Genomic DNA, 14,178 nt, shown 5'->3' on the forward strand with positions numbered 1-14,178 from the left:
CCCACCATCTAATTAAATAATACATCTAATTTACCCTATGACCCACCATCCTATTAAACAAATAATTTCATAAACTCACCTCACCTTTCACCCACCAAAATGACATGGTCTCCACTTATTTAATTATTAAAATATTTATCCAATCCCACTTGCTTTATTATTTTATTTCATTCAATTATTCTCCTTAATACCCGTGCCCGGCCAAGTGTATCTCTTAAATAAATACGAAGGGATTACCACGTACATTGTACATATGTTGATCAATTTTGCATGGCTTAACTTGTAATTTGGGAAATTTTGTCCTTGAACTTGAAGGCGGCCGGCACAATAATTATGATTGGACAATCATTTTCAGATTCAAATATGTACATCGTATGTAAAATATCTACATCGTATGTAAAACTACTCCCTCCGTCCCGGAATACTTGACCTGTTTTCCTTATCGGGTCGTCCCTTAATACTTGACCTGTTTCTAAAAATGGAAATATTCTAACAATATTATATTATTTCTCACTTCACCCCTATTAACCTACCTACCCCCTACTCCATACAAAAAATAATTAAAAATTCAACCCCTACTCTCCCCCAACCCCACCTCTTAACCCACCTCCCACTAACTACATTAAAATAATACCCACTATCAACTACTACCTATTAAATTAAATAAGTCAATTCAAGTCCCTTAAACTCTGTGCCGGTCAAACCGGGTCGAGTATTCCGGGACGGAGGGAGTAGTTATTAGGAGTATGTCATAATCATAATAAGTGGTGTAGACAGGGCATTAAGGTTGGGCTGCCGACAACCCAATTAAGTTTGAAAGAAAAAAAACGTTTATAACTTATACTATCTTCTTTTTAAAATGATCTTTAAATTTTCCGTTTTATAATGTTCTTTACGCTTTGTTTTATTCTATTTTTGGACATGAAATTTGATTACCTTACCCTCCTTGCCCCACAATATTTACAATTTCTCACTCACTTTCTCTTACTTTATTCATTTTTTTCTTATACCCACCCACATTTTTACACATTTTCTTACTTTGTCCATATTTTATTATATTCAACCAACTTTTTTTATTTTTGTCTTAATATTGGTGCAAACGATAACTGTAAAGATCTTCATGAAAGGGTGTAGTATTTATTAGAAAAAGTAAATTAATACGAAATAAATAATTGTTTTACAAACATGTGACACCCCAAATTCAAAAATGTCGACACCCTGATTCAAAAATCCTGATTCCGCCACTTTCATAATTTATTTTCATATCTCGTGCAATGTATGTCATAATTATTTTCGTTTCAAGGTCTCCTGTATGTACTTGAGCAAATTTAGACTTGGACCTCATTACTTAACTAACTGCTTACATAATTTTGTATGTCTAAGACCAAAGTCTAACTTTTCCATCTCTGAATTAATATATATAATTAGTTTTTTTCAAAGATACTATTAAATTATGACTTTTGATAAGAAAAAACACATTTGATTATGGCCATCTCAACTATAAATACCCTTTAAAATATCATTAGTTCTTCACAAAATATAAATCTGAGTTATATATTATTCTGAAGTGGGAAACACATTAGATAAACAAATTCGAAATAGAATTATAAATTAAGCAATTCATAGTAAACTTGTACATTACTTGTCTCGCTTAATATGGTGAATACTAAAGGAGGTAACATACCAAAATTGATCATGACTACTTTTATCATGGCTGTCTTTTTTACGATGTTTTACGTGGCCAATGCTTCCGATCCTACACCTCTACAGGATTTTTGTGTAGGTGTTAATGATCCTAATTCTGCAGGTATAATATTAATTTTCTCGTTTACGTACTTTTTCTGTTTCTAAAAATATTACTTTGTATCATTTATCTATTTTCCTTTAAGTGACTCTGCTGTGCACCTAAAACTAGGTTCATCAAAGAATAATTTTTATCTTATTTAAAATAAAATAAAATTAGAATGAGCATAAGCTTTGGAGAATAGTTCTTTCTCTTCTCCTCTTGCTAGTTAGGCAAACACTACAAATCATTAAATAAGAGAAAGGCACGTTACTTATTGGTGCACCTAACGTAGAGCACAACTGTACAAGTAAACCCAATTGTACAGTAGATTTTGTACCTTTTAAACTATTTCATTTATTTTGATCATCGATATCTTGATTTGAGTATTAATTTTCTAAACAAATCATTAAGTGTATGTCTTAAATCCTAACACTTATAAAGCTTCATATTTTGACTACTATTCACCCAATAGTGCATTTACGTGCATGCTCCTCATTTCCTTCTTTGTTTTATTTTGTCTTATTCTTAACAATAGAGCATTTACGGTTTCACCCTTCCATTGCTATACAAAATGTATTGTTTTTTTTGTGTATAATTTCCTATATATTGTACCTTTGAACTATCAATTAAAACGCATATGGTTTCTATTTCCTGTTACATGTAAATTCAACATCTAACTTTAACATATCATTTCTATCATTTACCATAAATTGTAAGTTCCTAGCTTTTAAGTAATATTTTTACAAAAATAATTTTGTATACCTTGGGGGATCGTGCGCGCTAGCGCACGATCCAACAACCAGTATCTATATAAAAACAAATCAAATAAGATACTCACTAATGTTTTTGCTTATACTAAACCATTCGTTAATTGGTACTTAATATTTATTTTAAATGAATATTTTGCAGTGGTTGTTAATGGGAGGCTTTGCAAGAACCCAAATGACGTGACAGTAAATGATTTCTTGTATAAAAGGTTTAACATACCTGGAGACACAAACAACGCTCAGGGAGCAAATGCGACACTAGTCGACATAAACCAATTTCCAGGTGTCAACACACAAGGGGTGGCCATGGCTCGGGTAGACTTTGCACCCTATGGCCTAAATACCCCTCACTTGCATCCTCGTGGCTCGGAGATTTTTGCCGTGGTGGAGGGAACTATGTATGCTGGCTTTGTGACCTCCAGTTACAAGCTATATGACACGATACTTAAGAAGGGTGATGTTATTGTGTTCCCACAAAGTCTAATCCATTTCCAATTAAATCTTGGTAAGACAAACGCTTTGGCTTATGCCTCATTTGGGAGCCAAAATCCAGGGCGAGTCAATGTCGCTGATAGTGTGTTTGCGACTACCCCACGTATTCTAGACGATGTCCTTACCAAGGGGTTTCAGGTGGACGAGATGGTGATCGAGCAACTTCGCTCCCAATTCTCCGCAGAAAACATATCAGTCAACACCGGGAGATCGATCTTGAAACTTTTATCTCAAACTTAATTTCTGATTCTACATACTATAGCTAATAATGAACAAATGTATGGTCAAGAATCAAAATAGTACTACGCACTAGTGTATTTTATTTGCGATCCATATTTCTATATGAATAATGTATTTTAGTAGTTGTGGTTTATTTTCTATATTTTTAATTGATTGTAACGGTATTTGTAATAAATGAATTATACTCCCTCCGCCGTTATATTTGCACCGCTTTTCTTTTCGGGTCGTCCCTTATTACTTGCACCGCTTCTATAAATGAAATTTTTTACCAATATTATATCATTTCTTATACTTACCTACTAACTCACCTACACCCCTACTCCCTACAAAAAATTATTTAAAAATTCACATCCCCCACTCACCCAATTGGTAAATGGTACACCCGGTTGTATGTAGCTCTATATGCACCCGGGTAGTTATGATTTTTAACCCCTCAAAAAGCACAATTTTATAGTTTAAAGCACATTTTTACAGGTTAAAGTACATTTTTTATACCTTAAAAGCAGATACATTTCAAAATAACACATCGTTAGTACAAAAGAACATACGACGCGAAGAATTTGAGAGGATATGTAAACTGATGTTGGTTGCTCACCTTTTAAGTTTAGGTTTTTTTCCCAATTGGAAGAAGATATTCAATATCATAATATTTGAAAAACAAATGTGCATTAAAATTGTAAAAATGTGATTTTAAACTGAAAATGTGCTTTTAAACTGAAAAATGTGCTTTTTTTGAGGGATTAGAAAATACAAAACGATCCGGTTGCATGTAGAGCTACATACAACCGGGTGTACCTAATAATTTGTGCCACTCACCACTCTCCACCCCTTACACATTTCCCACTAACTATATTAAAAAAATACTCCACTATCAACTAACACCCATTAAATTAATAAGTCGATTCAATTGTCTTAAACTCCGCACCGGTCAAACCGGTGTGAGTATTAAGGGACGGAGGGAGTATTAGCTAGTACAAGTTCTGTTTCAGTATATTAGTATTATATTATGTAGTCATTTAACTGTATGTTTTAAATTACAATAATGAAGAGTTACATAAAATAAATTAGAACGAGTTAATTAATCTTTGTCCTTAGGATAATATTAATTCCCAATATATTGTAGAAGGGAATCAAATTTAATATATACCTCAAAATTCGCTAATCATATAAATGGAATATAACAAATTCGGCCATTCTCAATGAACATATCTTTTCGAGACTATTTTATAATAAGTATATATATATATATACGAAACCAACTGACAATTATCCCAAAACCGTCATTTGATAAAATCCTATTAAATACGAAATAAAGTAAGTTATATTAATATATGGAAAACATTAACTCTAAGTAACATATCTATACTAATATATTAAAAAGCGTTTATAGCAAAGTATACGTGCCACAATTCACCCTATTTTAGCACTACAACTATGCCACATCACATATTTAGCAAGTATCATTACAACAAAAATGTGTTAATACAAAGATTTGAACTTGTAACCAACAAATACATAAATGATAAGTCTTACCAACTTAGCTAAATATTTGTTGTGCTTTATTACTCTATATAAGTATACTTAACTTAAAAGATGAGGGATTAATTTTACTAATCTTATCACGATGCAATAATTATGTAAGACACTTTAAATTTTTTAATTAAATAACTTAGCAACTATAATTTTATGGTTTTTGATTATTTTTTTTTCCCATTTGCGACACATAAAACAAGTTTCTTTTACGCAAGTTTTTTTTTTTTAAAAAAAAAAAGTCAAACATACATATATTATTTAAAGTAGCAACCCGATGTCTCGCTGGCAAAACACTAGTTTATATTTTAAATATGTGCGTGTATCACATGCATGCTAAGTTCTATTCTTTGATTAATAAGCACATCAAGCCCAATGCCCCGCGTAGCTCATCTCAATTTAATATACGGTTTTTTCATGAAATGCCCCTGAGGTTTTAAAAAACGCACCAAATACCCTCGCCTGTTTCGATTCACATAATATACCCCTATTTTTTTCCAAGTTTGCACCAAATACCCCTTAACTGACCTTCCGTTAGTCCTCCGTTAATTCGTGTTTATAATTCACAGTATACCCCTTTTTATAAACTTAATGCATAATATACACCTACTTTAAAATTAAGTTGCACTATATACCCAAATTGCAGGAATTTGAATTTAACGGCTAGTTTTTAAACCTAGGAAGCAAAATATAGCCGTTATGTTCTTGCTGCCTATAAATGCTACTAGTGTTCACCTCACTTGCATACTTTCCCCTCTCCAAATTAGCCATGAGCTCTCATTCAAAAACCGAATCTTTTTCCATCCCAAATTTAGCATACATTAGAGTTCCTAATAAAAATTGCTATTGCGGGAGAAGATTTGCAATTAGGAGCTCGGAAACGGCAAAAAATCCGCAAAAGCTTTACTACAAGTGTGATCCTTGTGATAATTTCAAATGGTGCAAAGGTTTTCTTGAGCACACAAGTGATGAAGTTCAGAGCAAGGGAAACAGAGATGATGAAAACAGGGGAATGCAAGAACAAAGCTGGGGAATGCAAGAACAGAGCAGGGGAATGCATGAAGAGTTGAAGCTATTGAAGAAGAAGATCAAACAACAGAAACAGCAAATCAATTTTGCAATAAAAATTGGTGTATTAATGTTTGCATTTCTGATTTGGATAGCAATGAAGTAAAGTTGTAACAAATTTCATGAAATAAAGAGACTTTGTTCCATAAATACTTGTTCAAGCAAATAAGATTTACATAAACTGAACTTTAAGTGGACAAACACCACTGAACTGCACAAAAAGAGGTGTTCTAAGCATTTCACAGTTTCCAAAAAATGATCTCTGCACAACTGTTCCCAAAAACTGATTCTAACTAAACTGATTCTGACTAAACTGATTTGACTAAGTTAGTTTAGCTTTGTGCACTACAATTCACAAAATATAGCCAACTGAGGTGACTATGCAGCTGCCTTTGACCTCTTCCTTGTGTTTGGTCCCCCATTTGATGTACTTGCTCCTGCTGCACCACTCTTTGAAGTGCTTGGTCCAGTGGCACTTGTTCCTCCACTCTTGCATGTTCTTGAGTTGTGACCAAACTCTCTACACTTTCCACATTTCACATTTGTGTTCCTCTTCCCTTTCTTTGGTTCATTTGCCCCTCTCTTTCTCTTCTTAGCAGGTCTGCCAGATGGTCTTTTGATGGTTGGAGGCTGAATGGAAGGAAGGCCAAAGTCAGGCCACTGAGATGGATCTGCCATAGGATGAATATGTTCTGCATAGGTTAGCTTGTATGCAGCAGCCTTGAACCATGGGGATATGAAATCATGGGGGTTCATCCTTTGGTCATATATGACCCTCAGTGCATGCTTGCAGGGGATTCCACAGATCTGCCACTTCCCACAGGCACAACTTCTTGTTGCAAGCCTAATTGGAAAGTTGACATGTCCATCCCTAACCTCAAATTCACCCCCTCCACATGCTGTGGCATAACATAACCTGGACTCAGCTGTCCTCTCCTCTAACTCTTTCAATGCATATGCAGTGAGCTGACCTTCCTCCATGTCAACTGCCTTGTCAAATCTAGCCCCCACCCTCTGCATACACCAACTTCTGATTGCTGTACACCAGACATTAAACAACAAACAACAAGTTCAGGGGTATATTATGCATGAATATGATTAAACAACAAACAATAAGTTCAGGGGTAATATTATGCATGAATATGATTAGAAGAGTTATACCTTCCAATAATGAGAAGACAGGCATGTCTCTGAAGGGCTTTGTGCATGCATTGAATGACTCCACAAAGTTTGTTGTGTTGTGATCACAACAAACAGTAGAGTCAAACTTATGCCTAGACCACTGCTCAATGCAGCTGTTCAAGTATGCAGTGGCATTTGCATTGTACTCACTGATCTTTTCCATGGCCTTACCAAACACATACTCATTGTATGCATTAGCAGCTATCCAAAAGAGCTTGTGGAATGCAGATCCACTGAAGCCATTGTTCTTACAATTCATGTAAAGGTGTTGGCAGCAAACTCTCCTAGTTGCTCTAGGAAAAGTTTCTCTAACTGCCAACTCAACACCCTACACATCAGCAAACAACAAAAACAGGTTCATTAATATAGAAACATAAACATAAGAAAAAGTAAAGATCAGAAAAGAGTAAATATCAGATCAGTACACATACCTTCATCCTATCACTGATGAAGGTCCAATCATCTCTGTTGCAACCCTCCTGCTCAAACATTTGCCTCAAACATCTCATGAAGTAGGTCCAACTGTCACAACTCTCAGTGTCTACTATCCCATAGGCAAGAACAAAAATTTCATTGTTCCCATCTATGCCAACTGCTGTCAGTAGAATGCCCTTGTAGAAACCACTTAAATGAGCCCCATCTATTCCAATTATGGGCCTACAACCCCTTAGAAACCCCCTGACTTGTGCAGCAAATGAGAAGAAGCAAGCTCTGAATTTTGGGTTCACATCCCCACTACTGGCCCCCCATGTTATAAGTGCATGACTCCCTGGGTTTGTTTGCTTAATCATCTCAGCATATCTAGGCAACAGCTCATATGCTTCAGCCCAACCACCATGCAGCTTTCCCTTTGCCATACTCCTGACCTTGTACAATAGCCTCTTTTTCACCCTCAACTGAAACTTCTCCTGTGCATACCTCCTCAATGTCTCCACTGGAATCTCTGGATTTGCCTCTATTTCCCCCAACATATGCTTACACAACCACTCAGAGGTCACCACTGGTGTAACACCCCCAAAATTTGGACCTTTTATATAATCAAAAACCCTGTTTTTATATCGTAAAACAATCGTCCAAACCTTGGGAGTGTCACTGCTACATTTATTCTCCATAGAAAATAAATGCAAAGCAACAAAACAATTTAAAATCATTAAAGTCAAAATTAACTAAGTGGTCTAAAAGGTGCCCCATAAAAACTACAACCAATTCCCATAAAATGAATAACAAAAACCAACTTAAACTTAAACTGAAATAGAAATTGTCTCTTGACTAGGTGGTTATTCTAAGCGTCTCCTCACTCGTAGCCAAGTACTTTTACCAACCTGCAAAAATAAATAGAAAAGAGACAAGAGAGACGAACTCCCAAAAATCAGATAAACTGAGTAATTCCAACTCCATCCCGTAAAATAAATAATTTTAGTTTGAAAACATTTTGAGTACATAAAATAGACAATTAAACAACAAGTACCAATTTAATAACTCCATTATTAAACTTATCACATAAAGATCAATATTAATTAAGTGAGGGAAAAAGAACGCTAAGGGTCGCGCGTAACCCTTGAGAATGGCCAAAGTAAGATGAGTACAGAATGTCCCTAGTGTGCACACCCCTCACTAATTAACTATGGGTCTCCGCGACCGCGCACCAATAGAATTAGGAGGAAGACTAAGCAGAAAGTTTAATACAGAATAATAGAAACCTACTAGAAGCCTACCGGGTCTCCACTGAAGTGCACCGATAGAACAACATCTAGAAGGGCAACCTGTTCCAAACCCTTACGGGCTATTCCCTCGAAGATTACAATTTAGGTCGTTAGTATTTTAATAAGATTCAAAAATATAATCAACCAACACAATTAGCCCATCATTACCACGTAAGAGATTGTACATTTTAGCTAGTGCTTATCATATCAAATAGCTCAGTAAGATCAACCAATTTACATCCTCATATTGGAAATATCCAATACGCAGCCTTAATTCACTATCATCACAATTATATCACTTTACTCCAATATTGCAATTCACAACTTAATAGTTCAATGTAATGTGCTACGTAGTCATTAAACAATATTAACAATAGTCCCATACTAGTTTCCCGTTATCTGATACTATACTCCACTTCGTATAATCTCAACAAATATAAACAAAAGATGTTGTTTCGTAAAGTAACGGTAGTAGTGCAAATAATATTTACATAATATTACTAACTTCATACATGCCCATAAATTCAAATCACATAGTTCACATACACAACCCTTAATCTCCCTATCACATAATAACACATATATATGTCCAAAATATTTTACTTAACGGGACCTAAAGACGATGGACATTGAAAATTACCTTTAACGCGCCTGATTTCTCAAGGTACGGAATCTTAATTCGGAAGAACCACCTAGTAATCCCCGTCTACAAATAAATAATAACAAGCCTTAATCAGTATATTAATCCATTAGTTAGGAATACTACCTATGCTAGCTCTCGCAAATTAGTACTTCGTAGAGGTTACTCCAAAATCCATTTCACTGATATGCCCACAACACTATAGATAGTAAAATTCTTTTATAAAACCAAGTTAGTGCCTTTTAATCATGAGATCAATTAAAATAAAACAAGCAGGTCATTAGCAAGAAATCAATGGCCTAAAAGCTGCTGCTACATCCAACCTAACGAAATCAAGAAGGTTTTATTTACTTATTATTATTAGTTTATTTAGTCAAACAAGGCATAATGTAGATAAGAATCCATATCCTAGTAATTTGAGCATTACCGACATGAAAATAAGAGGGGAAGGTCAAACTCAGCTCTATTTAAACTAGCCAGCGAGTGAATTGCAACAGGAGAAACAAAAGATGCACCTGCATAGTACAAGCGGGAGATGAATTGGTAATTTGTGCCAAAATCAAGGTTGAGGGAGATAACTTACCAGGAGATGGAGGAAATTAAGAGATGTCCTTGATGACGGCAGAGGTGCGAGAGGGCAAGAGTTTATTATAGTAGTCAATTTACACGGCATGAATTTTGAGGTTTGTGGGAGTATATATAACATACGGTGATTAGGGTTTAATTAGGAGACTAAATTTCAGAACCTTTATAAAACAATCTAAAAATACTTTTTTTTTTTAAAACTCATTAAAACTTTTATTTTAAAATTGTAAAATTATCTTAAGTTACCAAAATAGTTTATTAAAAAAAATACCCGAAAGTTCGGGATATTACAACTGGATTCTCCTCAAGCCTCCCACAAGTTCTGTGGGACCCACTGATCACCTTAATGGCCCAGCTAACATTGTCAAACAACCTACTGGCATGTATCCTCCAGTCACATGACTCCACTGCACACACTGCTGTGTACCTCATATTGTCAGCCCTCTCAACACTAAGCCCAAACCCCTCCTGTATGCAGTAACTTCTCAACACTTCAAGAAATGTGGCCTTATCATGAAAGATCAACCAGGGTTCTAACTTAATGGACCCATATGGTTGATCAGTCCATATTTTACCATTTTTATAGGCCTTGTCCATCTTTGAGGAACCATTTAGACAATCCTCAAACCCCAAATCAGGAATATCATCAGGAATCACCTCATCATCAACATCAGAATCAATCCAATCATTCATAACATCCTCTTGTTCAGAATCTGATTCCTCATAATCAGAATCCTCACTCTCCTCTTCTGAACATATCTCACCAACATCAGCAAAAACCCCTGGTGTCTTAGACCTTCCTGTACCCTTTCTCCCTTTTCCCTTTCCCTTGGAAACCCAAGTTCCAGCCTTCTTAGCAGTGACTTTGTTAACCCTAAACCCCTCAGGTCTAGCTCTGCCCCCCTTCTTTTTCACTGGCTGAGCTTGATCAGGTGGTGCTTGATTGTTAGGCTCATCAGTTTGGTTGTTCTGTGGTGGAGTGGGATTTTGTGGTGGTGGTGGAGGGGTGTGATGTTGTGGTGGAGAGGTGGGATGTTCTGGTGGTGGTGTGTGTTGTTGTTGTTTTGGTTGGGTGGGTTCTTTCTGTGGTGGGGGTGGTGGGGGTGGTGGTGTAGGTTGTTTGGTGGGTTGTTTAGGTGGGGTGGGTTGTTTCTGAGGGGTGGGTTGTTTAGCTGATGCCTTCCTTTTGGGGGTTAGTTTCTTAGAAGCAGGCTTATCCTTGCCTTTTGACTTAGAAGCAACATGATTTGTGTGTTTGGGTGGGGTGGGTTGTTTCTTTGGGGATTCTTGTGTTTGTTGTGGTTGAGAGCAACCTGGAAACACCTCATCAGCATCATCTTTGCTAATGACTCTCACATACTCAACCTTCATGTCCTCACAATCAACAACAGGGACCTCCATAGCCACAGTGTACTCCATTTGTTCCTGTATTTCCCTCAAAATGTCCTCCCTTTCCTGTTGTTTCCTCATTGCCTCTTCCTCCTCTCTTTGAGCCCTCAACAGTTCCTCTTGTCTCTCCTTAAGTTGTCTCTCTTTTTCCTTTCTATGATTCTCAATTGTTGCAACAGCATTCCTAAACACCAATCCTGGTTTATCTGTTCCCTCAACCCAAATTTCAGCAGTGTCTTTACCCCAATTCCATCCCCACATAAGCCTTAAAGTCTTATCATCATTCAATTCAACCTTACCACAAGGACCCTCAACATACAAGCTAAAGGTACTAGGCAAAAAAACATCTTGCTTAACTGATTCCTCAAAGATATCAAGAAACAACTTCAACAAACGATATTTTTCCATGTCTCCCACTCTAATATCAAAACTATGTGACCCATAACGTAGTAACAACCAAATAGCACTCATCCTAAAGGGAAAAAATAATGAAACTAACATCAATTTTCATTCCAACAACCACAATTGACCAATAACCAACAAGAAATTTGCGCAATTTTAAAAAAAAAAACTGACAATTTCACAAACCCTAACCCTAATCGATTTCGTGAAAAAAAAACAAGTTTACCAGCAAAATTAAACAGAGGAGAAGAGATTATTACCTGGAAGTAGACTAACCAACTTTAAAATTCCCGTTTCCTCTTCAACACTAACTCAGCTGGAAATCGCCTCAAGTTTCTCCCTTTTTTGTCGCGATTGAAGCAAAATCACAACCCACGAACTCGCCTTTAAGGTGCGCAGAAAAACTCACAAAAATATTGAAGATCTACCCAGAATTTCTAGGGTTTGAGTAGGATTAGAGCTTGAAGAAGAACAGGGGAGAGGAGAGAGAAAGAGAAAAATGTGAACGATTTTTTTTTTTTTGGTCTTTCTGTGAAAGTGAAGGAAGTCAATGGCGCTAAACCAAAATTAAGGGCAAATAAGTAAAACACCACTAACGGCAGACTAACGGCGTTAGCTGACAGGTGCATGTCATGAACAGTACGGATAAATAGGGGTATATTATGTGAATCGAAACAGGCGAGGGTATTTGGTGCGTTTTTTAAAACCTCGGGGGCATTTCATGAAAAAACCGTTTAATATATGAATGGATGCCCAAAAATCGGTTCAAAGGATTTTATATCCGAAATTTTCAACTGTCATGATGGGAGAAATAGTCATATGACGGTTTATTTTTGTAGCACGATATGGGCAATGTGAATGCCAAGAATAATAGAATTTTCAGAGGTGAGACAACTAATATCACTACAGTTCTGGCCATCATTAAGGAGGAGATCGATCAACATTGCAATGTGGCATTTCTGAAGAAAGGTAAAGATCATTCATTGAGTTTCAATTCCTTCATCCTCCATAGATCATTTTGACTTATCCACAAGGTTTATGTAGAGTTATTAATGCGGACACGGATGCAGAAAGTGCAACGGATTTGATTCTAGTTGATGGGTCTTGGCATGCTCGTACCAGCAATGCAAGAATGGGATGGTATTGGCCGGGAGGGGCAACAACATAACGTCCCCATGATCCTTGGTGAAGCTTTTTCAGGAACGACATATTCTGCTTTGCATTCAAAATCACTGGCTTATTTATATGGGTTACGTTAGGTTGTGCAGAAAAATCTTGATAAGGTTACAATCCTTATTGATTCTCAATCGCTCGTTAAGATGGTGATAAAGCAAGAATCGATTGTCGTCCATTTACTCTACATTGTTGCAGAGATTAAACGGCTTGGGAAAATATTTTAGTGGTATAGTATACACAAGGTGGATCGTTTAATAGTGCAGAGAGCTCATAATTACCTCGCCAAAGAAGTTACTTTAACTTAAAAAATGTTCCTTAGTTTATTTCTTTAAGCTTATGTCAAAAAAATAAGGCTTTATTTCTATCAATCTGTCATATCATCTGTTTAACCTTGTTTGGGATAGTGATTTGTATTTCTTATTTGTGTTCATTTCTATCAATCTGTCATGTAATTTGAGTAAGGCCATCATTTTATAATCAAGTAATTGTTTTATTATCCGATGCCTCATTTTAAATCTTGAGAAACAAAACATAAAAAAATTATCAGTTTTTTCATTAAATGCCCTTAAGGTGAATGAAATGTTAAAAAAAAATCTTCAAGTTTCATAAATGCACCAAGAACCCCTGAGATTTTTTAAAAATGCACAACATGTCCTCAATGACCATTTTCCGCTAAAATTAAGTCTAATTTTTGTTCCCTTTTTTTTACATTTTTCTTTATTACAAAGGAACCATTTTCATCGTCTTTCATCATCATCAGTTCATCACCAACCCAAAATCAAGGCTACACCACATACTCGCCCCTTCAAAAGCTACTCTACGTACATCTTAATGATATGCAATTATCACAATCATGGAAGAACAAACTCCAACCCTCTAACTGCACCATCTGGTCAACAAATATATAACAGCGAACAACTAGTCAAACCACCAAACATGTATCCTCTAATTATCAAACAAACTCAATATATATGGAAGTAAAGAATTCGCAAGGAAACTAAGCTAGTAATGGATAATCATGCATGAACTCATATATAGTTCATACCACGTACATGGTACATATGTCTAGAGATGATCAATTTTGCATGGCTTGACTTATAATTTGGTAAATATTGTCTTTGAGCTTGAAGGCAGCCGGCACAACAATTAGGATTGGCAATCATTTTCAGATTCAAATTAAATCTGTACATCTTAATCATGATTTAGTATACGTCATAA

General features: G+C 35.9%; 3 protein-coding genes across 4 annotated transcripts; 1 reads left to right on the forward strand and 2 right to left on the reverse strand.

Annotated features, from left to right (window-relative positions):
* Window positions 1–1,523: 1,523 nt before the first annotated feature.
* Window positions 1,524–3,492, forward strand: LOC110789843 (putative germin-like protein 2-1). Its single transcript, XM_021994541.2, has 2 exons — window positions 1,524–1,807; window positions 2,696–3,492. The coding sequence occupies exons 1-2, from the start codon at window positions 1,657–1,659 to the stop codon at window positions 3,283–3,285; spliced, it is 741 nt and encodes a 246-aa protein (XP_021850233.1). The 5' UTR covers window positions 1,524–1,656; the 3' UTR covers window positions 3,286–3,492.
* A 2,649-nt stretch (window positions 3,493–6,141) lies between these two features.
* On the reverse strand, window positions 6,142–10,141 carry LOC110789844 (uncharacterized). Of its 2 annotated transcripts, XM_056830257.1 has the most exons (6): window positions 9,992–10,141; window positions 9,836–9,923; window positions 9,409–9,474; window positions 7,497–8,387; window positions 7,045–7,393; window positions 6,142–6,920 (listed from the first exon to the last, which is right to left on the reverse strand). In XM_056830257.1, the coding sequence occupies exons 4-6, from the start codon at window positions 8,214–8,216 to the stop codon at window positions 6,262–6,264; spliced, it is 1,728 nt and encodes a 575-aa protein (XP_056686235.1). In that variant the 5' UTR covers window positions 8,217–8,387; window positions 9,409–9,474; window positions 9,836–9,923; window positions 9,992–10,141; the 3' UTR covers window positions 6,142–6,261. The 2 variants fall into 2 exon arrangements, with proteins under 2 accessions (XP_056686235.1, XP_056686236.1); XM_056830258.1 differs by lacking the exon at window positions 9,836–9,923.
* Window positions 10,142–10,251: 110 nt separating this feature from the next.
* LOC130461317 (uncharacterized) lies at window positions 10,252–12,180 on the reverse strand. Its single transcript, XM_056829364.1, has 2 exons — window positions 12,045–12,180; window positions 10,252–11,854 (listed from the first exon to the last, which is right to left on the reverse strand). The coding sequence occupies exon 2, from the start codon at window positions 11,851–11,853 to the stop codon at window positions 10,252–10,254; it is 1,602 nt and encodes a 533-aa protein (XP_056685342.1). The 5' UTR covers window position 11,854; window positions 12,045–12,180.
* Window positions 12,181–14,178: the final 1,998 nt, after the last annotated feature.

The sequence above is a fragment of the Spinacia oleracea genome, chromosome 5 (assembly GCF_020520425.1).
Source record: "Spinacia oleracea cultivar Varoflay chromosome 5, BTI_SOV_V1, whole genome shotgun sequence".
In the NCBI taxonomy this organism is placed as follows: domain Eukaryota; kingdom Viridiplantae; phylum Streptophyta; class Magnoliopsida; order Caryophyllales; family Amaranthaceae; genus Spinacia; species Spinacia oleracea.

Coding starts and splice junctions, on each gene's coding strand:
- LOC110789844 (XM_056830258.1), bottom strand. CDS start 8,216: ATGATTTTAAATTGTTTTGTTGCTTTGCATTTATTTTCTATGGAGAAT. Junction 7,394..7,496: donor TCATCAGTGATAGGATGAAG/GTATGTGTACTG, acceptor GCTGATGTGTAG/GGTGTTGAGTTGGCAGTTAG. Junction 6,921..7,044: donor TGTCTTCTCATTATTGGAAG/GTATAACTCTTC, acceptor TCTGGTGTACAG/CAATCAGAAGTTGGTGTATG.
- LOC110789843 (XM_021994541.2), top strand. CDS start 1,657: ATGGTGAATACTAAAGGAGGTAACATACCAAAATTGATCATGACTACT. Junction 1,808..2,695: donor TAATGATCCTAATTCTGCAG/GTATAATATTAA, acceptor AATATTTTGCAG/TGGTTGTTAATGGGAGGCTT.
- LOC130461317 (XM_056829364.1), bottom strand. CDS start 11,853: ATGAGTGCTATTTGGTTGTTACTACGTTATGGGTCACATAGTTTTGAT.